This window comes from Mustela nivalis (genome assembly GCF_964662115.1).
Source record: "Mustela nivalis genome assembly, chromosome: 14".
In the NCBI taxonomy this organism is placed as follows: domain Eukaryota; kingdom Metazoa; phylum Chordata; class Mammalia; order Carnivora; family Mustelidae; genus Mustela; species Mustela nivalis.
The window spans coordinates 252,245-275,808 of record NC_139033.1 but is presented as its reverse complement, the minus strand read 5'-3'; the positions used below and the strand labels follow the sequence as shown (position 1 = coordinate 275,808).

Genomic DNA, 23,564 nt, shown 5'->3' with positions numbered 1-23,564 from the left:
AACAATTGAACAGAGGGTAGAGCAGAGAAAGACAAAAACAGAGACAGTGGGGGAGACAGAAGGGGAGCTAAGGGGGAACAGTGACAGTGGCAGGTCGGCGGGGGGGAGACTGAGTCAGGAGGGGCTATAGGGCAGAGAGAACAGGTAGCAGGCCAGGGGACATGGACAGTTGCTCTCCTTCCTTCCTGGGCACCAGGCTGCACACTCCCCACCAGGGGCAGGGCCCCACGCAGGGGAAGAAGTGCCCTCCTGAGATCGGGGCATTGACTGGGAGAGCACCTGGACAGCCACAATTTTATCTGCTCCTGAATTGTGAGCTTGGAACCAAAAAATGAAATGAAAAGAATGCCCTCACCCCCACACCTCATTAGGTGGCATTCGGGGTCTCTGAAGACCTCAGTGCCTGCACAGCCCTCCTATGAGCTATTGGCCCTGACTGTCTGAGGTAGGGGTTCAGTGAGGGCTTGAAGAAGGGGTTCTGAGGATGAGGAAAGGGAGACATGGAGCCCACCAGCTTCCAACAGGGCCTGAAAGGGACGGGGACCCTGGGGTTTGCTCTCCTCTGAGCAGAGGTGAAACACACTGTCCGGTAGCATGTAGATGACCACAAGGCCTCATTCCTTGGGCACACTTATGCCCTCCAGCCTCGGGTCCTGGTACATGCATGTTGCTCCACTGGAACACCTTCCTCACCCCATATGGCCACTCCTTCTCATACCTTAGTATTGAGTTAAAATACTGACTCCTCCAAGAAGCCTTCCTGGACTACCTTTCCTGTATCAGTTCCTCTCTCTGCCTCAGCACCTCTCCCAACCCAAACTGTATGTTCATGTGCCTATTTAATTGCCTATTACCTGGCTCACCCTCCAAAATGAAGGTGCCAGTGAAGGCTGCTCAGGGTCTAATCTCAGTTGGAGCAGGATCGGGTGTGGCTCACCCCTAGAGCCACAGGGCCAACCACACTGCCTGGCATGTGGGCTTGGGGGATGGGTGCTTAAGACACATGCACTACATGAATCACTGACTCAGTGAATAAAGAAAAGGGACAGCTCCTTACTGAGCAAGGGCTTCATCCAAGGGCATAAATGAGTCTGTGACTGGCAAGGAGGACTGGCGGGGATCGGGCAATAATGGGCCATCTCCCGACTTCAAGACTGTCCTCAAGATGCACAAAGAGGCCTGAGGGGGTTTGTTATGGGTTCCGGTGGGTGGGTGGTGGAGCGATCGAGGGTAGAGGGGTATGGAAGGATGGACTGGCTGAGTGGATGAGCAGGTGGAAAGACGAGTAACCGGAGAAATGAATGGATGGATGGTTGGATGATAGCTGAACAGACAAATACATGGAAAAGTGGACAGTTGAGTGAACAGGTAGGAGAACGGATGGATGGATGGGTGGTTGGACTCGACACAGAGGAAACCCTTGGCCAGGGGGCCCGCGATACTCACTCGATGACCTTCCTCCTCCACCGTTTGTTGTCACTGGGGTGGTGACGATAGGTGCCATAGTCAAAGAGCGAGTCCATGGGTGCCTTCTTGGGTCCTGGCACCACCGAGGACTCATACAGGGTGGACTCCAGGAGGTCGATGGGGTTGGGCACCCCCTTGCGGAAGGCACCCTGAAACTTCATGCGTAAATTCGGTCGTGCATCCCCGGGGGCGGCAGGGCGGCCGGGGTCAGCTGGGGAAGGGGAAGGGGAAGGGGAGCCATCCTCGCCCTCAAACAGGTTGGCCAGAGAAGACAGGGGGAAGGCCTCACCGCCAGGGGTGCCGCTCTCATCCACGGGGCTCTCGGCCACCTCCCCAGGCCCGGTGTGGGGGCCTTCACTGGGATCTGCCATGCCGACCCACGACCCGTCTGCGCTGCTCTGCCTGCAAGGCAATAGGAGGAGAGTCAGGCGGAGCCCGGCCAGTGGTGGGGGCTCCAGGAAGCCCCCTCCCATGTGGGCAAACAGCACTGCTGCCAGCTGCTTCAAAGCCACCGTTGTAATGACAGGGGTGCGGGGTGACCACTCCCAGATGTGGTTGGCTGCCGGCCCCAGGCAAGGGCTGCAACAGGAGCCTCTTTTAGGGGCCTAGAAATGCAAATGTGCCTCAGGTCCAACTACCCTGGGCACTAGGGGGAGGAAGAAGGGCCTCAGAGTCACCCCTGAGACCCCAAGCCTGGGGCCTGAGGCTTTACTCTTGCCCAACCTGGCCAGATTCAGAGCCCCACAGAGCAGGTAAAAAATCTGGGCACCACACTCAGCAACTGCATGGCGTTGGGCAAGTTGATTTCATGGCCTCAGTTTTCTCACCTGTAAAATGGGGGCGTCCAAGCAGAGAGCATGCATTCCCATGGTCAGGCACTAACTAGAACATAACGATTAAATGCATGCTCCAGGCCCAGCAGGTGCTCAGAAAACAGAGGTGTGAACCCACTGCGTAAGCCAGGGCTCCTCTGTCTCTCCTAGTGCCCATCCTCATGATTCCCCTTTTGCAGACCAGGAAACTGAGTTTCCTAGACTATAGCTGACTTACTATAGTGCAAAACCCTGGCTCCCCTGGGCCAAATGCCCATCCCTTCCCTCCCCTTTTGTTCTGGCTAACTCCTACCCACCTGTGATCCCAGCTCAATTGTCCCTTCCTCTGGGAAGCCCTCCCTGACCATCTGTCCATGGGACTTGTTCATTCCCGGGCCATGAGCACCAGGAGGCAGGGAATGCTTCTGTCTTGTTCACTCCTGCGTCCCTAACACCTAGAAAGGTGCCATGTGGACAGAGGTGTGATGTGTTCCCATTTCTCAAATGGAGAAACTGAAGCTTTAAGAGGGGCCGTCACCCAGCTTCTAGGCAGAAGAGTTGGACTTGCACCCAGGTCTCCCTAGCACTGGGCCTGACAGTGAACCAGGAGCAAGGGCGGGGAGGAGTAAGGCCCCTCGGGCTGGCTGGCAGGCCGCTGCCCTCTGCGGTGCCCTGCCGGGCGCGCGGTGCTGAGCGCGGAGGGCGAGTGGCCTGGAGCTTCCGCCATCCCACCCCGGCCGCAGGGAGATGTCTGAAAAGCTCTCTTTTCTATGTCTTCCTCTCCCTGCCCGACACATGAGCAGGGAAGCAAATAAACACTGCTTCCCGCCTTGTTTGTTTTGTGACTGCTTGAGGGGAGGCTAAGGCCGGGGAGGCAGGGGCACCACCAGAGGCCTCTGTTGGTGGGTACAGAGGAACTTACAGAGGGTCCCCTCTCCTGCTGGGGACTGGCCCTTTTCTGGGCACCAGTAGGGAGGGAAAGCCTGTACTCTCGGGTCACTCAGGCCTAGGTTCTAGGCTCAGCTGCTATTGACAAGCAGTGTGACCTTGGGAAAGTCACTTCAGCTCCATGAACCTCAGTTTCCTCCCCTTTAAAATGGGTACAGGGGCGCCTGGGTGGCTCAGGATGTGATCTCAGGGTTATGAGATCAAGCCTTGTGTTGGGCTCTGTGCTCAGAGGGCAGTCTGCTTGTCCCTCTCCCTTCCCCTTCTGCCCCTCCCCTCACTCTCTGTCTCTCTCTAAAAACAAATAAATAAAATCTTTAAATAAAATAAGATAAAATAAAATGGGAGTAAAGGCAGCAGCTTTTCATAGCCTTGTGGGAAGAATTCAGTGAGGTCAGGCATTTTCCGTGCCAACCCTGGGAATAAATCAGGGGCTTTCGATGAGTCTAATCAAGGGAGGAAGGAAAGGTGAGGAGCACAGATGCTGAAATCAGACACACAGGGCTCCTGTCTCGGCCCTGGACTCCAGCAACTGTGGATCTTGGACAAATCACTTCCTGTGTCTGGGTCTCCATTTCTCTCCTTGTAAAACCGGGGTGACCCCACATCCTCCTAGAGATCTTGGGAGGTGTCAGATGGCTTTGTTCCACAAGAATGAGAAGCATGGTAGGCAGGGACAGGAATCTACTGGGTGGAGGCATGGGGGGTAGGCTGTACTTCTAGGGGCAATAGCTCTGCCCACCTCTCTGGGGGCCTTCCGGGAGGGGAGGGAAGGCACTGAGGCACATTCCTCTGCTGTCAACACCCTCCCAATTACCATACCCCTTTCCCCACTGGAGCCAGTGGGGAAATCTCCTGCTTCAGAACGCTCCCAATCCCCCATCATGCCTGCACCCCATCTACTAAGGAACCCCAACCAGCCGGTATCTACTGTTTTGGAGGGCTCCATGATGAGGGATCTAAATTCAGCCAAACCCAGGTTCAAATCTCCTCTCGGCCACTCTCTCCTTGCTTGTAGTCTTAGGAAAGGCACGTAGGATCATTATTAGGGTTTAATTATGATAAAATCATAATTATGACAATGCACAGGGGAAACCCCGCTGCCTGGACCGATCTAGCCCAAGACATCAGTAGTGCTGAGGTAGGGGAACCTTGCCCTGGAGGGATGTAAGGCTCTCATTCCCATTTTACAGATGAGGATGCTGAGGGTCAGCGAGACTGAGTGACTTGCCCAGGGCCACACAGCAGGCTAGTGGCAGAGCCCGGATCCAAATCTGAGCATTTGGCTGCCAAGCTTGGGCTACCCTAAGCCCTGGGTTGACTGGGTCTTGCCTGGCCACCAGGCACCATGTCAACCACTGATGGTATCTTGTTCAAGCTGCATAAACGCTGGGAGCTAAGGATGATCCCCACCAGCCCATGCCAGTCTCTCTGAGCCTCAGTTTCCCTACCTGTCAAATGAGGGTAGTGGCAACAGCCTCCATCCCTCAGGGCTGCCGTGACATAAGGCCGATCACAGGCCTCTTGGGCTCCTAATGAAGCACTAGCAAATGCTTCCATTGCCATCATCACCATTGTGTGTGATATACGGCATATTAACCTGCCCTCCTCACCCCCCTCCCCAGGCACAGGCACATGCAGAACTGCAGCCTGCCACCCCCATGCCGGCCCACGAAAGCCTAGTCAACAAAGCTGGGCCCCGGCTCCCATTTCACAGCTAAGGGCACTGAGACCCCCAGAGGCCACCCAGGAACAAATGGCCATGAAGAAGGCTTCTCGATCCTAAGCCTGGGCTCCTTCCACACAGCCCATGCCGGTGTACATGCCAGGGAGCACATGCACGTGCACATGCACACGTGTGCGCGCGCACACACACACACACATGCACGCATGCACAGCCCGCTCTGCTGCTCTCTCACCATTCTATACCCAAACACTACCCTGTCCTTTGCGGTCAGGAAAAGAGTTCCCTCCCTGTTCTAATTTGCCCTGTAGGCTGCTATTACACGTTCCAAACCCATGCCAGGCTTGGGACGGAAGGGGGTGCGGGCAGGGAAGAAAGGCAGAAGAGTCCCCGTGGGCCTCATCAGGGCGGGAACGTCATGTATACTTCTCTGTGTCTTTCCCTGCGCAATGTGCACACACGTGTGCATGTGCCCGTGGTGAGCCCCTGGGGGCTGCCCCACCCAAGAAGGCCTGCACAGCAGGCAGCTCCCAGCTGGCACCAGGCCCACTAGAGGCCCAGCGGAGGATGGGTATGCCTGAGTGGGAACCTCCCCACTGGCTGAGCGTCACTGAAACCAGTCAATTTCACGTGTTGTTTTAAGCATTGAGCTTCGCTTCCAAACATAAAAACCAGACTGTGGTCCATGCAGAGGGTGGCCGGACAGGACGAATGGAGGGGGATCGGAGTCTCAGGGCCCAAGGAAAAGGATTAGAAACCACTCCTCTATTCATTTACTCGCCAAATGATTCCTGGAACCTACGGCGTGCCAGGTACAGAGGACACGGAGAAAAACCTGGCCCATCTGGGGCTGATCTTCCGGTGGGGGGACAGATTAAACGGCCAGACAAAGCAAGGAGCAGTCGTGTCCAGTGGTGTCAGAGTGGTATAGACCAGAGGGGCTCAGGAGTGACTGGGTTAAGGCCTGCAGAGGTCCCAAGCAGGGTGAGGAGACACAGTACTGACCCAGGATCCCCAAGCCCCCCTCTCTGCCCCAACAGAGGCTCCGGGCTTTCCAGGAAAATAGCCAAAAGCCACACATTGTGCTCTGACGGACCTGGGGACTCAGTTGGGGCAACCAAACCCACTCTCTCCCCCAGAGGTCCCGTGGGATGGAACTAGTGGGGAGTGGAAAGAGTGTGCATTTTGATCAGACAGATCAGGGGGTCGGCTCCCCCACCCACCACTCTTGAGCTGCGTTACCTTGAGCAAGTGACTTAGCCTCTCTGTGCCTTGCCTTCCTCCCCTGTCCATGGGGATCTTAACCAGGTCGTTGTGCGAACTGTACAAGTCGAGTCAAGGCCCTGGCACAGAGGAAGCCCTCAGTAAACAGCGAACCACAAGTCTAAGTGAAAGGCAGGTCCCTTCTCTCTGAGAATCTCAGGTCCAATAGGGGGTTGAGGTCTCCTGAGCCTTTCACCTGCCCCCTCCTCATGCAGTGGGTGGAAGAAAGGGCCCATCCTCACCATTGCCTGTAGCTTTGCCTGATCTCATGGAAACTCTGGCACGTATTTGTCAAATCCCATCCTCCTGATTCCATGACCTAGGAAAGCTGCTTAAATCTGGTGGCAAGTTTGGGCGTGCAAAACTGCTCTACCCCAGGGGGAAGAATTCCAGGGAGCTAGTTCCTCTCTGATCTCTCCCTTCTGGGATCAATTCACCCCGATGGGCATCTGTTGAGTGCCACCTGTTTGCAAAGCACTCAGGGAAGCATAAAAGTATGGAACCTCACAAAAGAGTCTGGGGGGAGAACATGGCTTTTCCCCCCCAGATCTTTTCCAGGGCTGTCCCCACTTCCTCCCCATGGCTGGGGCTCCTTGCTCGGGTCCCCTCTTCATAGACATCTCCTGTGAAAAGCCTCTCTGACCTCCAGTCTCAACCAGCTCACTTGTTCATTCATAGAGCACTCAATACGTGCCTCCCTTTATAGCTCCTGTGTGATTCAACTTGTACATTGACTTGTATTATTCCTTTAGTCACCTTCTCTCTTCTCTGGAGTGACAGCTCCACAGGGAGGGACTCCTGTGTATCTGTTGTCTCCTCAGCTTCCAGCACAATGCTGGGGGCAGAATGGGGAGTCTGTAAATATTTGTCACCTTGAACTGTAAGGCAGGAGCCCTCTGAAGTCCCCAGAGGGTACAGGCATGGGGAAGCAGCATTAACTCCTCTGATGGGGACACAGACAGGGACATGGATGGGCTGCAAGGAGGGGTGGCCAGGACTGGGCCAGCTTGAATGGGGGCAGCAGGGTCCAATGAGGAAGTGCAGGGGGCACTAGGGAACAGCCTGGGCTGAGACACTGGAACAAAGAAGGCAGAGTAAGAAAAGACAGGTGAGTGGGTGTGGGATGCATAAATGGGTGGGAAGCAGGTAGACCTCGGGAGAGGTGTGGGGCTCCTACATGGACCCAGGGCACTTCCTCCTCCCTCCATTTTGGGGCTCTGTGCCCAACCTGTGGGGCCCCTGCTTCCTGCGGTCCCCTGGAATAAACAAGACTGCAAGCACCTGTCATTCCCGGTCAGTCTTGGAGGGGCGGTGTGGGTGATGAAGGGGTTAGGAAAACGGGGATCCCACAGAGACAACACCAGCTCTGTTCAACTGCCCCCCCACCTTCCCAGTAAGGAAACCGAGGCTCAGAGAGGCAGGGTCACTCCAACAGTGTTGGCCGGCTCCCAAGGGGGAGGACCAGGAGTCACACCTATGTGGTCCCCAGGATCTGTGCCTCCAATGGACACCTGACAAGGACTGGGAACTCCAGAAGGGAAGGGTGGAAGCAGGAGTTGGAGGAAGGGGTACTGGATGGCTGGTGGGGACCACAGGCCCCCAAGGCAGATGAACGGCTCACCAGCTGTGTGGCCCTGAGCAAGTACCCTGGCCTTCCTGTGCCTTGGTTTCCCCACCCCTACGAGGCGATGGTCAGAGCACCTACTCCGGGGACTGCTGTGGGCTTAAATGAGATAAATGTATAAAATACTCAGCACAGGACCTGGGGGAGAATGCACGCTCCGTAAAGACTGGCTGTTTTAACATCATTGGTACCACTGTATTATTATTATTACTATTACTACCATTATTATTTTTTATTAATTCTTGTCAGAGGGCAGAGGAACAAAGAGACAGAGGACCAAGGAAGGTATGTCTGCCCGGGAGGGCGGAGTGGCCAGGCCCAGAGCCTGGGACCACAGCCACCTCAGAGCGGCCACGGCTGGGAGCAGCGGGCAGGGAGCTCAGCCCCTTGGCCAGGCGACGCCCGCTGCCTGCCAGGCTGCTTGAGGCTCCCTGGCTCCCTGCGGGCGGCAGCAGCAGGGGGCATTCCGCCATGCCAGGCACCTTCCCCAGCCAGCCTGTGTTTACCTAGCAGGTCTCAGCCCAGCCCGCTTCCTGTTTGCTGCACAGTGGCTGCCTGTCCAGGGCAGACAGAGCCCCAGTGTCCTGTCGTCCCTCTCACACCCAGGAGAGTGCCCCCCTCAAGCTCACACCACCCAGGCGGGGGACTCACCCAGGGTGAGTCACCAGGCCCCACAGAGGACAAGGCTGGTGTGGCCACTGCAGGCTGGAGGGGCTCCGACCATGTGCGCAGACACCACTGTGAGCTTTCTCGGGTGGCCATTCACTTCTGAGGGCTCCGCGCCCTGGGAAGGAGACCCCAGGAGGTAGTGCGGCTCGGTGCTTTCAAGAGCATGTACCATGCAACCCAGAAGGCCACACGCTGTGGGATTCCATTTACAAGAAATGTCCAGAATGGGCAAATGCATGGAAACAGACAGCTGATTTGTAGTTCCAAAGGCTGGGAGGGAGTATGGGGATGGTGACTGTTATGGGTCTGGAGTTCCTTTTTGGGGGTATGAAAATGCACTGGAACAGAGAGTGGGAATGTCTGTCCAACTCTAAACACAGTAAAAAACAAAACAAACAAAACCCGAACAAACAAACAAACAAACTACTGAATTGTACACTTTGAAAGGGTGAACGGTATGGTACGTGAATTACATCTTGATATCCCTGCCTGGCTCAGTGACCTTGGGCAAGTGGCTTCCTTGCCCTGAGCCTCAGTTTCCTCGGCACAACATGGGAATGTCCTGAGTACTGTAAAGGGTCCAGGATGGGGTCTAACCCAAAGCAGAGGCTCTCCCTGTCCCAGGAGGCTCTGCCTCCTTCCATGTCCTCACCCCCTTCCATCAGAGCACAGTTACAGGATTCCACCCAATGTTCAGCACAGGAGGTGGGAGCCTTCAAGAGCTCAGGACTCCCTTCTCTCTGGCCCAGCCCCTCTCCCAGAGGACAGTCAAGCCCCAGAAACTCCCAGAAGGGATTTTCTAGCCTCAGGAATGGCTTGACCCATGTTCTATTTCCCACCTGCCACTCTCAGCCTGGGTGGCCTTGAGCAAGTACCTTCTCTCTGGGCCTCAGTTTACTCACCTATAAAATGGGGGGAATATACACCTCTACCCATATTTGCTTTAGAATTTCTTGTTGTACCATACAGTCAAGCTTTAAATTAAAGAATAAAAGGACAGCTCCTGCCCCAAAGGCAGGGTACAGGGATTGAATGAGATTATTCAAGAGTGTAGGACCATTCCTGGTGTCTAATAAGTGCTCAACAAGTAGTATTTGTTGTGGGGGGATTGTGAACATGCCCTCTGTTCACAGCTGGAGAGATGAGGCCCAGAGAGGGCATGGTGGACTGGGCTCTGAGACCCGACTTCCTGGCTTCAAGGCCAGGGCCGGTGATGATGTTCGGAGACCTTACCTTCCAAAAGAGTTTTCTCACCCCACATGTCCCTCTCTCACCATCTCGGGTAGGCTATCAGGACGGGCCCCATTTCCCAGCTGGGAGGCTGAGTCCCAGAGGGGACAGGACCCCACCCACCCACACGGGCATCCCTCACCTCATTCCCATGTGCAACCGGCCCGAGGCTAACCAAGTCAAAGGAGTGAGCAGATCCCCAGGGAGCGAATGGGTCCACCAGGAGCCCAGGAAGGAAGCCAAAGCAGCAGAAAGAACGGTTTGAGATCCTCTCTCTGCCCCAGCCTACCCCTCCACCAGCCTATGCCAACAGCAGGCCGAGTCTCCAGGTAACTGCTTAAAATTGTGGCTGAGGATCATGCCTGAAATCCCACCATAAGCAGGGTCTGCCCTCATCGGAACATTCCACACATCCCCTTCTTCCTGTCCTAAACCAAGTAATGAATCCAGAAGTCAGGTATTATCGTCTCCATTCTCAGATGGATAAGTCCTGGGGGAACAGAGGCGGGCAGCTAGCCACCCAACTCCTCCCCCTCACTGAGCACCTTTGCATTCGCCCCTCATCTGAGGTAGGCATTGTTATCGTCCTCCTGTCACGTGGGTGCCAACTGAGGCTTGGAGAGACGAGGGACCCAGCCGAGGTCACAACGCAACAAGAAGGGAATGTGGCTAGGGTTCCAAACATCTGCTTAGAAACCCGTGTCAGTTTACCACTTCAGGGTCTCCGAAGTCCTCTCTCCAGGGTCACCCTCTTCTATACGCCACCGCTCCTGGAGCTCAGCAGGCAGCTGGGGCAGTGGAAAGGAGCTGGGGCGCTACAGACAGACACACTTGGAGTTTGAATCTCGGCTCTGCTGCCTTGTAGCTGTGGGATCCCCAACGGGTCACATCACCTCTCTGAGCCTCCATTTCCTCTTTTTTTTTTTTTTAAAGATTTTATTTATTTATTTGATAGACAGAGATCACAAGTAGGCAGAGAGGCAGGCAGAGAGAGAGGAAGGGAAGCAGGCCCCCTGCCGAGCAGAGAGCCCGATGTGGGACTCGATCCCAGGACCCTGAGATCATGACCTGAGCCGAAGGCAGCGGCTTAACCCACTGAGCCACCCAGGCGCCCCCATTTCCTCTTCTTTAATAGGGAGCTAAGCACAGCACCCACCCCTGGGTCACCTGATCATTGTGGGCATCAGAGCCTCATACAGTGCAGCCCTGAGGACTGTGTGGGGCACGATGGCAGCTCTTCTGTTCCTGTCCCCACTGAGTGCCCAGGGCCTAGAACACAGCCTGACACTAAGTGGCTTCTCAAGATAGACTTGCTGAATGAATGAATGAACTCACAGACACAAATGAACCTTTTTGCCCAATGAACCAGCTCGCTGGCTAACTTCCTTCCTCTCTCCCAACCTTCAACAGCTCATTTATTGTGCAACTACTGACCCGGTCCGCCGGCACTCACCCCTCGGAGAGGCGCACCTGACTGCAGAGCGCTCGCCGCCCAGCCACGGCCACCGTATCGTGCAACTACTGTGTGCTGGGCTCTCTGACCTGTGAGACCCACTGTCGCCAGGAGAGCGACAGTGAGCATGAATCCATTTTGCAGAAGAAGAAATTAAGGCTCAAGGAGACCAGGACACTCGCCCAAGCCCACTTGGTCTCCAAGCCAAGTAGGGGCTTTCTGCTGATGCCCCTGCCTTATTGAGATATATCTGTTCAATCATTCCTTCCTTCATTCACTCTGTTTACTGGTATTCCCGAGCTCCTTATCTTTGCAAGGGGAGACATAAGGGTCCAGTGGGTCCCCCTGGACTGAAATCAACTGGCCCCTTGCCCAGTGGGGTCTCCCCTGAGCCTGTGGGGCCCACTCGGGACATGCGGTGGAAGTCTGCTCCCCCATCATACACACACGAGGAGCTGTCCCAGAGGTAGTCAGGCCTCCCGGTCATCTGGGTGGAACCCAGGCCACTCCACCCTCAGGGAAAAACAGGCACCCGGGAGACTGAGGAGCTCTTTGTGCGGGGGGAAGTCAGGGAGGGCGGCAGGCAGGGCGGGCGGCCGTTACTCACCACCCAAAGAAAAATAAGAGTATGCCCATTTGGTCAATGGCTTGCCTGTCTGCCCCGCTAGTTACACCCTACTCCTTCTGTCATCTTTCTTATCCTCTGATCTCATCAAGAGCAGACCCAAGAGCATTTATGGAGAGCTTCCTATGGCCCTGGTGTGGTGTCTGGCCCTCCATCACCAATGAAGAAACTTGCTCAGAGAGGCGGGGTGACCTACTTGGAGTCACACAGCCAGCTGTGGCCAGGGGCTAGGGACCGAAAGAGGAAGCAAATGATCAGGAAGGGGCTCCGCGGCAGGAAGGAAGTTGGAGTCATAGTGAAAGTAGGGGGCTGGCCTCTCTTCCTCATTCCTGTTCAGCCAGAGTGTCGGGACCCAAGGGAAACCCAGGCAAAGGGAATCCAGGCTGGGGCAAGAATAGCGGCCAGAATTACCCAAATCCCCCTCCAGCAGAAAGAGCTCAGACCTCCAGCAAATCCCAGGCTGCAACTCCAGGAAGAGAGAGGTTAAGCTACCTTCCAAGGTCACACAGAAGCAAGCAGCAGAACTGGACCAAGGTGGGTCAGACTCCAAGGCAGAAGCTCTTCAGGGACCCAAAGGAACAGAGTCACTAAGATCTAGCTTCCAGATCCAGCTCTGCCTGGAGCCCTGAGTAAACTGCTTCGCCCTCAGGAGACTCAGTTTCCCCAGCCATAAAATGAGATCCAACCTTCCTGCCTCTGCCCACCAGCAGTGGGGGCCAGGCTGTGACATCACCGAGATGAGCATCATGTGACAGACACTGTCTATCCACTAAACGATTAGCTAAGTATGAAACGTTGACTGCTCCTGGCACTCAGTCAAGGCCTGTAAATGTCTCACGGCTGAAAAGGCATCGTCCTTTGTCCAAATGCAAGTCTAGCTTTGCCCCTGCTCCCTTCCGCCTGCCTGCCTGGCACAGAGGGGCTCTCAGAGGCTGCCACTGGGATGAGCTGGAGGAAAGCATGTCCAGGAAAAGGCCAGGGAAACAGAATGAGGAAGAGGATAGTGCTCCGGAGCCCCACCTGTGTGCCTCGGACTGCCTTGGCAAAGTGGGAACCGAAAGCCCTATTTGACAGACAAGGAAACTGAGGCTCAGAGAGGCCTGGTGACTTGCCTGAGCTTCCCTGGGGAAGAAGCAGCTGACGTAGGTCTTAAGGCAGGACCTGCCTGAGCCACCAGGGTTCTTCTCTCTCTCTCTATACTGCAGTCTCTTCCCCCATGACCCCGGGTCAGGACAAATGGGGACAGGCCACCTTGGAAGTTAAGGGTGTGGATTTTGGAATCAGGTGAACAGAGTGCAGATCCCAGCTCTGCCCCTCCCCAACTAAAAGACCCCGCAGCAAGCAACTGCACTACCCAGACCTCAGCTCCTCCCTCGCAAAAATGGATACTATTATAGTTTTGTCTCCAAATGTACTAAGAGTGTTTGGGCCAGGGCCTGGCATACAGGAAGTGCTCACTAAATGCTCACGACCATCATAAGGACCACGAATGCAGCCCAGGCGTGGCTAAAGCGAGGTGGAACATTGTACCTGGTGCTCCAAGCACTAGCTGCGGGGCCCAGGGCCGTAAGTATCTCCAGAGATCGGAATTAATCTTTAACAGGTGAATTCCGCTCTAAATGGGTAAGCATTCCAGAAGGCCTGCTGGCATGCAGTGTTCTCTTGGCTCCCCCAAGAGAGCCAAGAAGTGGAGCCAGGGATTTGGGGAGGGGCCTGAGGTATCTTTCCCAGGGGGAAAACTGAGGCAGAGAGCAGGTCAGGGGCCTGTGAGGGGTCAAGATGGCCACTCACACAAACTCCTCCTCCATCCAAGGAACAGATGACGAAGCTCAAAGAACTCGGGCCCTCTCAACAACGTGTCCAGTCCCTCCACTGGGCAGTAGACACTATGGCGCACCTGCCCTGTGCCAGGCCCCATGAAACCAGCTCTCAAGTGGGTCTCTCCCTCCTAGGTCTTCTGTCAGCCACACCTCTCCAGTCGCCATCCTGGGCCTCCCGTCTCCTGCCTGAATGACTTCCCCAGCCTGGGGACCTGCCTCCTTGCCTGGCCCCCCCTACCCTCGGCCAGAGGGACCCTTCCAGACCACACACACAGCATGTCCCTCCCAGCCTGGTCTTCAGGGCTTCTGGGTCTGATCTAGCCCTGCCTGCCAGATCCCTTGCCCTTCCTGTCCACATCACACATTCCAGGCCAAAAGAACCATGTCTTGGCTCTACGAAGTCTAGTTTTACCTACCTGGCAACAGGTAGTGCCCTTCCTTTGCTAGTACCCTTCTCTTGATCTGAATGCCTTTCCCCCAGTCTGCATTTACTCTTGGAGGTGTGGCTCAACCCCCACCTGGATCAAGCCCTCCCTGATCCCTTCCCAGACTGCTGTCTCACCCCACAGCCTTCTCTCCTGGCTCCCATTCATTCAACAGCACACATTTGCAAAGCATTTACCACACCTGCTCACCTTGCCAGGTGCCCACAGGTGGAAGCAGCCGAGGCCCCGCTCCCACCAGGGGAGGCAGCAGAGGCGCCCCCTGACCCCCTCCCCAGCAGTAAGGCTCCAGATTTCTCCAAGGGAGCCCCAGGCACCTTTTCAGAAGCTCTCACCCTCACGCCCTTCCCCTCAGGTGCCATTCCCTACACCTGGGAGCACTCCATGCCAAAGGACCCCACCTCCACCTTACACCCCTGACCCTGACCAGTCCAGCAGAGCCATCTGCCATTTGTTTTGAGAGCCCCTCCCCCTGCGATTTACCAACAAAGGTTGGAAAGAGGGGTTCCCCCGCTGTTATTCAAACAGAGTGAACTAGGAAAATGAGGGAATGAACAATTAGCATTAAGAAGCCCAGGCTGGTGCTGAGCTGGGCCATCTGTCCTCACCATATCCCTGGGGTGGCCCTAAGTCACTCAGCAGCAGGGGTGGGAGGAACGGGGGCCACACAGGCCCCGCTTCTAACCCCGCAGGTGACCCGGACCTGACCCTTCTCCTTGACTTTTCTAGAGAGACCTCCTTTTCACCTTCCTCCCTGGTAGTCAAGGAGTCACCCCCCCCCCGTTCTTGGCCCCCAGATAAAGTGGCGAAGCTTAAATCCTCCAGCCGTTCTTAGTGTCCCCAGAACGAAGTCACACATGTCATCACACGTCCCCAGCCCCAGCAGAGCCCCCAAAGGCACAACCCCTCCCCTATAACTCACAGGGCACCCCTGGGCACCAGGCAGGGAGCTCCAGGGGCATGTGGTTGGTATCTCCAGGCAAGTGGGGTTTGAGAGGTCTCTTTCTGCCTTTCCGGACCTCCCCAGAGTCTAGAGGCAGAGGTGGAGGTTAAAGATTGTCCTGCCTCTTGGGGGAAGAGCCATCTCTGGGCCTAACGAAGGCTAACTAAGAAGTGGGCTTTGGAAGTTCCAGACTTCCAATTCCCTCCTGCTTGCTTCCCGGTAGAGGGCAAACCTCAGCCCCCCACCTTCCACCCGCCCCCAAAATGGGGGTGCCCCCAAGATGGACTGCAGGGCCTCCTAACTTTTGGGGTTCCTGGGCTTGGATCTCGAGGACTCCTGGACCTCCCTCCTGCAAACTCGCGACCCCAAGGCCCACGACCGTGCCCATTTCACAAGTGATAAAACTAAAGCCCAGAGTAGGGTGGGGGGTTGGCCGGCCCAAGGGCACCGGGCGGTGTGGCAGCAGCTGGCGGGACCCCGCGCCTCGCTCCTGAGCCCTGGGCCCAGACTTTGGAACCTTGGAGAAGCCCCCAGGGTAGCGAGAGGTCCTCGGCTGAGCATGCCCTCCCGGGATCCCTCGCCCCGAGGGCCCAAGCCCCGCTCACCTCCAGGACGGCGCGGCGCTTCCTGAATCCCGGCCGCCCGGCGCCCGCCCGCCCGGCGCGACTCTCCTCCCCCGGCTCAGGTTCCAACGCCGCGTACCGCCCCCGGCTGCCCCCGCCCGGCGGATCGCTGAGTCTGCCGGGGCGGGGGCGGGCCCCCCTCCTGGGAAGCGGGGCGTCACGATAATAGCGGCCCGAGGGCCCTGGCGCTTCCCGGGGTGGGCCCCGCTTGGTACCCTGAGTTCCCTCCGGGGCTCTTGATCCCGCCACCCAGGGGCTGCCTCCCCTCTGGTAACGGACGAGGCCGTCCTGGGTGCATTGGCTCATTCATTCAGTAGACAGTTCAGTGGGACGCGGGCCCCCGGGCCCGTGCCCTTAGATCGCTCCCAGTCCCGTAGGCGAGGTGCAGGAGTGGCACAGGGGTAGATAGCGAGTCTGCTGTCTGGGGCTAAATAAATGTGAGCTCCCTTTCTTCACCTCTTTACCAGCACGTGGCATGCAGCCCGGCACCTAGGAGGTGCTCGCGTGTGTTTTTTTATTGGGTGGTGAAGGTAAGCACCTACCTGCAGTCTGGCTTTTTACTCCAGCCACTTGAATGCCTCCAGGGGACGGGCAACTCACTTCTGCTGGGGTTGGTTGGGAGCCTAGTGGGCCTGAGCTCCAGTTCCAGGCTCCCTGAGCCCACACTCTGGCTCTGGACTCATCCCCTGAGCAGCCAATCGTTCCACCTCTGAGCCTCAGTGTCCCCACTGTAGAGTGGGGAATAGCTATGTTGTTCCCCACCTCCCACAGTCCTGGGGGAGATGCTGGGAGCTGCCGGTATGTTCAAGGCACAGGAATGGTTTTAGCCCTTTTATCATTATTATTTTTTTATTTAATTGAGCTAACTCCCCAAAGACAGCGGGGTAGGTCCTTCCCTCCTTGGCCTGCAAACAGAAAGAGCTCCCATACAGTGTGGTTCGGCAGCTAGGAAGTGGAATTTTGAAATTGTTGGAAAGAAAGAGAGAGAGAATCCAAAAAGAAGCCATGTGTTCATACTACAAGTACAAGACATTTACAAAAAGAAAGGAAGGAAGGAAGGAAAGAAGGAAAGAAAAGAAAGAAAGAAAGAAAGAAACTTTAATAATTAACTCAGTAAGCACAAGGGGAGATTCCTTTTGAGGGAGGGGTTGCTGTGCCCACTTTACAGATGGGAGTCTTGGAGAGGACTTTGGCGTCTCAGAAAGCTGCTGCCTCCATAACAGGGTGAGAAAAGGTTTCCTGCTGGGTCTCCAGGATCTTAGCCCAAACAAGCAGCTATCTGGCTTGGGGTGAGGAATGTAAACAGAGGAGGGTCTGGACATGCCTTCCCAACAGAAAGCCTCTCTCCGGCTGGGGCTGGACCCAGCTGGGAAGTGGAGGGGGTGGCAGGAAGACTAATCCAGAGTTCATTCCTGTAGGGAGCCCCCACGCCCCACCATGAAAAGAAAAGGACAAGGATGATCCTGGCTACCAGGAGGCTGATGGAGACAACTGTAGGAGAAGGGGCCAGGGCTGGTATCTACTCTTCCCTGAAGTCAGGGGGAAGTGGCATGAGCCCCTCAGTCCCAGTGTCACTAGCCCAGCTCCCTCCTGACCCTCACTTCATAGACTGGACAACTGAGGCCCCGTGCAAGGAAGGAACTCATCTTGGGCCAGGAGGCTGGATCTTGGCCTCTGGCTGATTCACTGGGAGGCTGTGAGCAAGAGCCTCCCTGCCCCCGGTGCCTGTGCCCTCATCTGGAAAGCAGTACTGGTTTCCATGAAGCAAGGGATCGTGTCCGTCTTGCTGACAGTCGCGGGTCCCATTCTGGGCACTCAGTAGCCTCTTTAAAAGCACTGGTGGAGGAGTATCTGGGTGGATCTGTTGTTAAGCGTCTGCCTTCAGCTCAGGTCATGATCCCAGGGTCCTGGGATCAAGCTCCACATCAGGCTCCTTGCTCAGTGGCTCAGGGGGAAACCTGATTCTCCTTCTCCCACTCTTTCTGCTTCTGTGCCCTCTCTTGCTGTGCCTCTCTGTCAAATAAATAAGTAAAAAACTTAAAAAAAAAAAAAAAGTACCGGTAGAACCGGAGGTAGGAGTGGGGATGGGGAGTCTGTATGTGCTGGAGACAGAGCTTTAGTTTTAGGAGATGAAAACTCTTCCAGAAGTGGATGGTGGCGACGTTTGCACGACAGCCAGAACGTACTTCACGCCACTGACTGGAATTTTGAAATTGTTGGAAAGAAAGAGAGAGAGAATCCAAAAAGAAGCCATGGCTTCTTGTGGTGAATTCTGTTATGGGCATTTTACCACCGTAAAAAAGCAATGGTGGGGGGTGGGAGGGAGGGATGGGGGAGAGAACTACTGGTTGATTGAGAGCATGAAGGTCTGCCTTGCCAGGAAGGGGTGAGTAGGAAGAGCAAGTGAGGTGCTCAGGAGAATTTCCCGAACGTGAACAAGGGCCACTGTGAGGATGTGACTGTCATTATTTTGCTGTTCTTGTCACTGGTGAAGCTCTTTGGCTTCTGTTCTGGAAGGACAAGAGACTCTTAACAGGGACAGACAGAACTTCTTGTCTTAAGGAAGGAGGAAAATCATAATGCCTTTAGCACACATAGGCTGTGGCCCAGCCCAGCCCTTTGGCCAATGCAGCTTCTGAAGTGCCCAGGGGGGAGGAGGGGCTCTGCCACCACCATGAAGGGATGTCCTGGACTGCACCTAGGGTCTATGCATAGCAAGCACTTAGTGCCAGGCACTGGGGAGAGATCTGTGGGCCAGAGGGGTCAGCCCCAGATGGACTTCATTACACCTGGCGCACCTGTCCCCAAACCCCGTGGGGGAGGGTCAGGTATAAAAACAAGAGGTGTGCACCTCACTTGACCGTTGGCATAACTCCAATGAGGGGCCACACCTGGGTCATCTCCTAACAGCCTGGAAAGGAAGGATTCTTTTTTTTTTTTTTAGATTTTGTTTATTTATTTGACAGACAGAGATCACAAGTAGGCAGAGAGGCAGGCAGAGAGAGACAGGAAGGGAAGCAGGCTCCCTGCTGAGCAGAGAGCCTGATGTGGGGCTGGATCCCAGGTCCCTGGGATCATGACCTGAGCCGAAGGCAGAGGCTTTACCCCACTGAACCACCCAGGTGCCCCGGGAAAGATTCTTTTACCATTTTCTGGAAAGGGACACAGAGAGGCCACTTGCCTGAGATCCCACAGCTAGTAGGATTGGAACCACAGCCCGACGGATGGTCCTCAGGGTAGCAGAGTCGGTAAGGACGTGGTCTCAAAAAGATGGACAATGGTAAGTGTCAGCAAGGATGCGGAGAAACAGGGGTCCTCAAACACGGCTGGTGGAATGGGAAATAGGGCAACGACCTTGAACATCAGCTTGGCGGAGGCTCAGAATGTTAAATCTAGAGTTACCATATAAGCCAGCAACTGCACTCTGAGGGATAAAGCCAAGAGAAAAGAAAACATGCGGCCACACCAAAAACTTGAACGTGATTGTTTGTAGTGGCATTATTCACAAGAGCCAAAAATAGAGACAACTCCGATGGCCAACAGATGAACGAAACATGGTGGAGCTATGCAACGGCATACGACCCAGCAATAGGAGGAGTGACATATTGACATGGATGAGCCTGGAAAAAGTGATGTTAATGAACAAAGCCAGACAGACATCAAAGGCCACGTGTTGTGTGATCGCATTAGTACGAAATGTCCAGGAGAGGCAGATCTAGACAGACAGAAAGTAAAGGAATGGTTGCCAGGGGCTGGGGAGAGGAGAGTCTTGGAGGGTGTTACCTAAGGCATCTGGGGTTTCTTTCTTTCTTTCTTTCTTTCTTTCTTTCTTTCTTTCTTTCTTTCTTTCTTTCTTTCTTTCAAAGATTTTATTTATTTGACAGAGAGATCCCAAGTAGGCAGAGAGGCAGGCAGAAAGAGAGGGGAAGCAGGTTCCCTGCTGAGCAGAGAGCCCGATGCGGGGCTTGATCCCAGAATACTGAGATCATGACCAGAGTTGAAGGCAGAATCTTAACTCACTGAGCCACCCAGGCGCCCCTGCAGTTTCTTTTTGGGTGTGATGACAGTGTTCTCAAGTTGACCGGTTGATGCACCGTGAATATAGTAAAAGCCCTAGAAAAGTGCATCTTCAACGGGTGAATTGCATAGTATGTGAAACTTATCCCAATAAAACTGTTATAGAAACAACTTTTTTTTTTTTTTTTTTTTTTTTTAAGAATGTGGTCCTGGGACGCCTGGGGGGCTCAGTCTGTTAAGCATCTCCCCTCGCTCAAGTTATGATCTCAGGGTTCTGGGATCAAGTCCCTATATTGGGTTCCCTGCTCAGTGGGGAGTCTGCTTCTCTCTCTCTCCAGTAAAAGAAATTAAAAAAAAAAAATCTTAAAAATAAAAAAATAAAAAGAATGTGGTCCCTGGGGCATCTGGATGCAACCGTCCCCTGTGTGTTAGCTGTGTGACCTCAGGCAGAGGTCTGATCCTCACTTTTTCCTCTACAAAATGGGGAGAGTAACCGCTCCTACCTGCACAGTTGGGAGGATTCAACGGGTAGTGCTCTGGAGAGCAGGGCAGGGACAGGGTAGCTGCTCAGTGACTAGTCCCCAGAGGTCCCCATGCTTCCCCCACCCCGCCCAACTTCACATCCCCTGCCAAGCACCCCGACAATCACCCAATGTCCTCCCTCCTATTACTGTAACATCTTCCCCCTTGTGATTCCTTCAGGAATCTGGGTAGGTTGCCACCGCTGTTCCCATTTTACAGGTGACAGCTATGGAGCCCAGGAGAGAGTCGGCATCCCTAACACAGCCCTTCCACCCAACACTCCCAGGCAGAAACTTCTTTCCTCTCCCCGCACACCCTGTGCTGTTCCTGTCCCGTCCAATTAAATCCCCTCTTTCTCTTCACAGGCAGTGACTTAACCCAGCCCAGCTTGGGCTTGGTTAAGGCCAAGGGCTGGGGGGCCTAGACACCAGGGCCCCCGTGAAATCGCATCTACCCCACATTTGCCAAGAAGCCGCCGAGATAGGATAGGAGCGGCTGGAGACAAAGACCCTGGTTTGTCCACCTCAGTCCCGCATATGGCCCTGACCCAGAGACTGGAGGCCCTGCCTTGCCAGACACCTTCAATGAGGCTCTTCTGGAATTCTCCCTGGGGCAGAAACCTGAGAGCAGGTGGGAAGGAAGCCCCTCCCTTCAGAGGACTGTTGCCATGGGCACAGCCACCCTCCTATGGGTGTGGTTGGGCCACCACTGCCCACTGGCATTTCAAAGATGGCCTTCCTCTGGAGTTGTGGTCATGGAGTGGGGGTGGGGGGCATGTAGACCTTGGTGCCAGCAGGCTCTCAGTAATTCAGGGCTCCCCAACTGGGGTCCCTGGGTAGGCTGCTGGGGGTCTGTGGCGATCCCTGGAGTGATGAGTGAAATCATCACAGTGAACCTGTACTTTCTGCAGAGAGGCCCAAGGTTTTCACAAAGGCCTGGGACCCTACCTCGCTCACACATACATGTGATGAGGGGTCCATTTTCCCAGCCAGGAAGAGGCACAGGTAGGGGGAGAGGAGGTAGCCTCTTTTCTGAGTCCAGGAAAAAGACTCATGAAAATCTTTGCAAAGAGTTTTATAAACTGTGAACTGACTTTGTCACCCTCTACTCACAGAGGCTTAGGATTTCCCTTGCTCTTAAAACAAAAAGCGAAGTCACATTGGTTCCATCCCTCACTGTCCTCCCACTTTAATCTCCAAACTCCAGCCACTCTGGCCTGACTCTGTCCTTAGACCATGCTGCTTTCTCTCCTGCCTCAGGGCCTTTGCACTAGCCGTAGCCAGCCTCATTTCATGGCTTGCTATTTTTCCCCCTTCAGATCTCAGCTCACATGTTACCTCCTTAGAGAGGCCTTCCCTGCCCTACCCCATCTATGTCTCTTCCAGCGGTCCATGGGCCCCATGGAAAGTAGGGCCTTATCTCTCTTGTCCCCAAAAGACCTCCTGAGCCAAGCTCAGGGCCTTGTGCATAGTAGGTGCTCAGCAAACAGCAGCTGAATGTCTTGCCTTCCAGATACTCCTCTCTGGGCTAGATCAAGGGCCATCTAAGGGTGACTCATCATCATAGCTCTCCTTTACCAAATACCTTCCAAGTGCCAGGCCCTGTGCTGAGTGCTTTGCCCTTGTCACACCCTATATGTCACAAGGAAGGACTAATGGCCCTGCGTCAGGATGTAGTGTTGATTTCGCTGGAATTCTGAATACAAATCAGGGGCTCCTTACAATGACAAGGGGTGTATACTATTGAATGACAGAGCCAGGAGTCTCCTGATTTTACAGATGAGAAACTGAAGCCCAGGGGGAAGAAGGAACTTGCCCAACATCCCCAGCAGATCAGCTGGGAGTGAGAAAAGCAGCCAAACTGCACGATGTTTTCAGCAGTTTTTCTACTGATCTGTTGACAGGGACCCTGCTGTGTCTTTAGGAACAAGGGGTAAGTGAACATGCTGAGGTTTAACTGCATGAGGGGCCGGGTTGCCCCTTCAGGAGCCCCTGGTTCGTATTCATAAGTTCATTGTGTTCAAATCCTGGGATGCTGTAGCACGGTAATAAATAACTACAGTCCATTTATTGAACGTGTCAGGCACGTTACAACAGAATTTTATGGACTCCGGCTAGGTACAGGGGACCCTGTCCCATTTTACAGATGCAGAAACTGAGGCTCAGAGCAGCGAGCTGGCTCCCGTGGATCACGCAGCCACACAGTTATAGAACCTGGACTTGAACCCCAAAGGTGCTGGGTGGCAGTGGTGATGGTGCTATGGGTAGTAGCAGCAGTAGTTGTCAAAGCGTATCAACAGGACACATCTCTGACACAGACGCTGTCCTGATGTCAGAACCACAAAGCATTGGCTCGAGAGGCTTCCCCAACAGTGTTCAAACGGGGCTCCTCGTGCAATCCTCGGAAGCCACCCCATCACCGGTAGAGGGGCGCGGGGCGGAGGCGGGGAGGTCCGTGCACCGTCTGGCGCGGACTCCCAGCTGTGCCGCGGCGGCGGCTCAAGGCCCACAGCGCCACCTACCGGGCCTCGTGGGAACTGCAGGCTGTCAGTGCGCAGGCGCGGGGCGCCTGGACGCGGGGCCCCAAAGTCCGGCGGGTGTCAAACTCCGGGAGCTCTATCAACGAACCCACCAAACCCAAGGAAGGAAAGAGCCCTCTCTTTTCCCATAACGCTCCGTAAATGATAAGTGGACCAACACCGGACGATTACACCGCCCAGGGCCCAACCTGAGCCGGGAACTATTACATCCCCATTGCACGGATCAGGGGACTGAGGCTCAGAGGTCTGTCGGTGGCGACTCAGCTACAGCACAGCCGGGACTCCAATGCTCAGTCACATTATACACACCCGGGTGCGTAAATAGAGCCTTGCAGTTTTCTGTAATGCTTAGCTAAGACAGCTTTCCATATACTTCAATTGCTTTACAGATTGTAGCATTTATTTTTTTTTTTTAAAGATTTTATTTATTTATTTATTTGACAGAGAGAAATCACAAGTAGATGGAGAGGCAGGCAGAGAGAGAGAGAGGGGGAAGCAGGCTCCCCGCTGAGCGGAGAGCCCGATGTGGGACTCGATCCCAGGACCCTGGGATCATGACCCGAGCCGAAGGCAGCAGCTTAACCCACTGAGCCACCCAGGCGCCCCAGATTGTAGCATTTAATTTAAAAACCTCACACCCCGTGAGGTGGGTATTAGCGTGACCTCTGTGGTCCAGAAAAGGAAACTGAGGCTCTTTTTAAGGGAGAAATGAGTTTCTGCTCCTTGTCTGTAAGAGAGATGTATTATGATGGGTTTGAAATATTTTATGAGGGGCTTGAAAGTTCAATGATGTTTAATGGAATGAACCCAATAGGTGAGTAAATGGGTCAAACTGTGTCAGACTTTTGGGGTCATCCGGGCTTCTGAGCACTGTCAGGTTAACCG

General features: G+C 54.8%; 1 protein-coding gene across 7 annotated transcripts in view; it reads right to left on the bottom strand.

The window, feature by feature from the left end:
- Nucleotides 1-15,671, bottom strand: part of TRPV4 (transient receptor potential cation channel subfamily V member 4) — a 33,982-nt gene extending 18,311 nt beyond the window's left edge. The window contains exons 1-3 of one of the 7 annotated variants that reach the window (XM_082700032.1): nt 14,958-15,035; nt 1,757-1,869; nt 1,447-1,622 (exon numbers count right to left, since the gene is read on the bottom strand). In XM_082700032.1, the coding sequence (XP_082556158.1) occupies nt 1,447-1,622; nt 1,757-1,869; nt 14,958-14,997 (329 nt within the window). In that variant the 5' untranslated portion in view covers nt 14,998-15,035. Of the gene's footprint in view, nt 1-1,446; nt 1,870-6,150; nt 6,167-12,880; nt 13,024-14,957; nt 15,036-15,583 lie in introns of those variants that run through there. The other 6 variants (XM_082700033.1, XM_082700029.1, XM_082700030.1 and 3 more) reach the window with 6 other exon arrangements.
- Between the last annotated feature and the right edge of the window lie 7,893 nt (nt 15,672-23,564).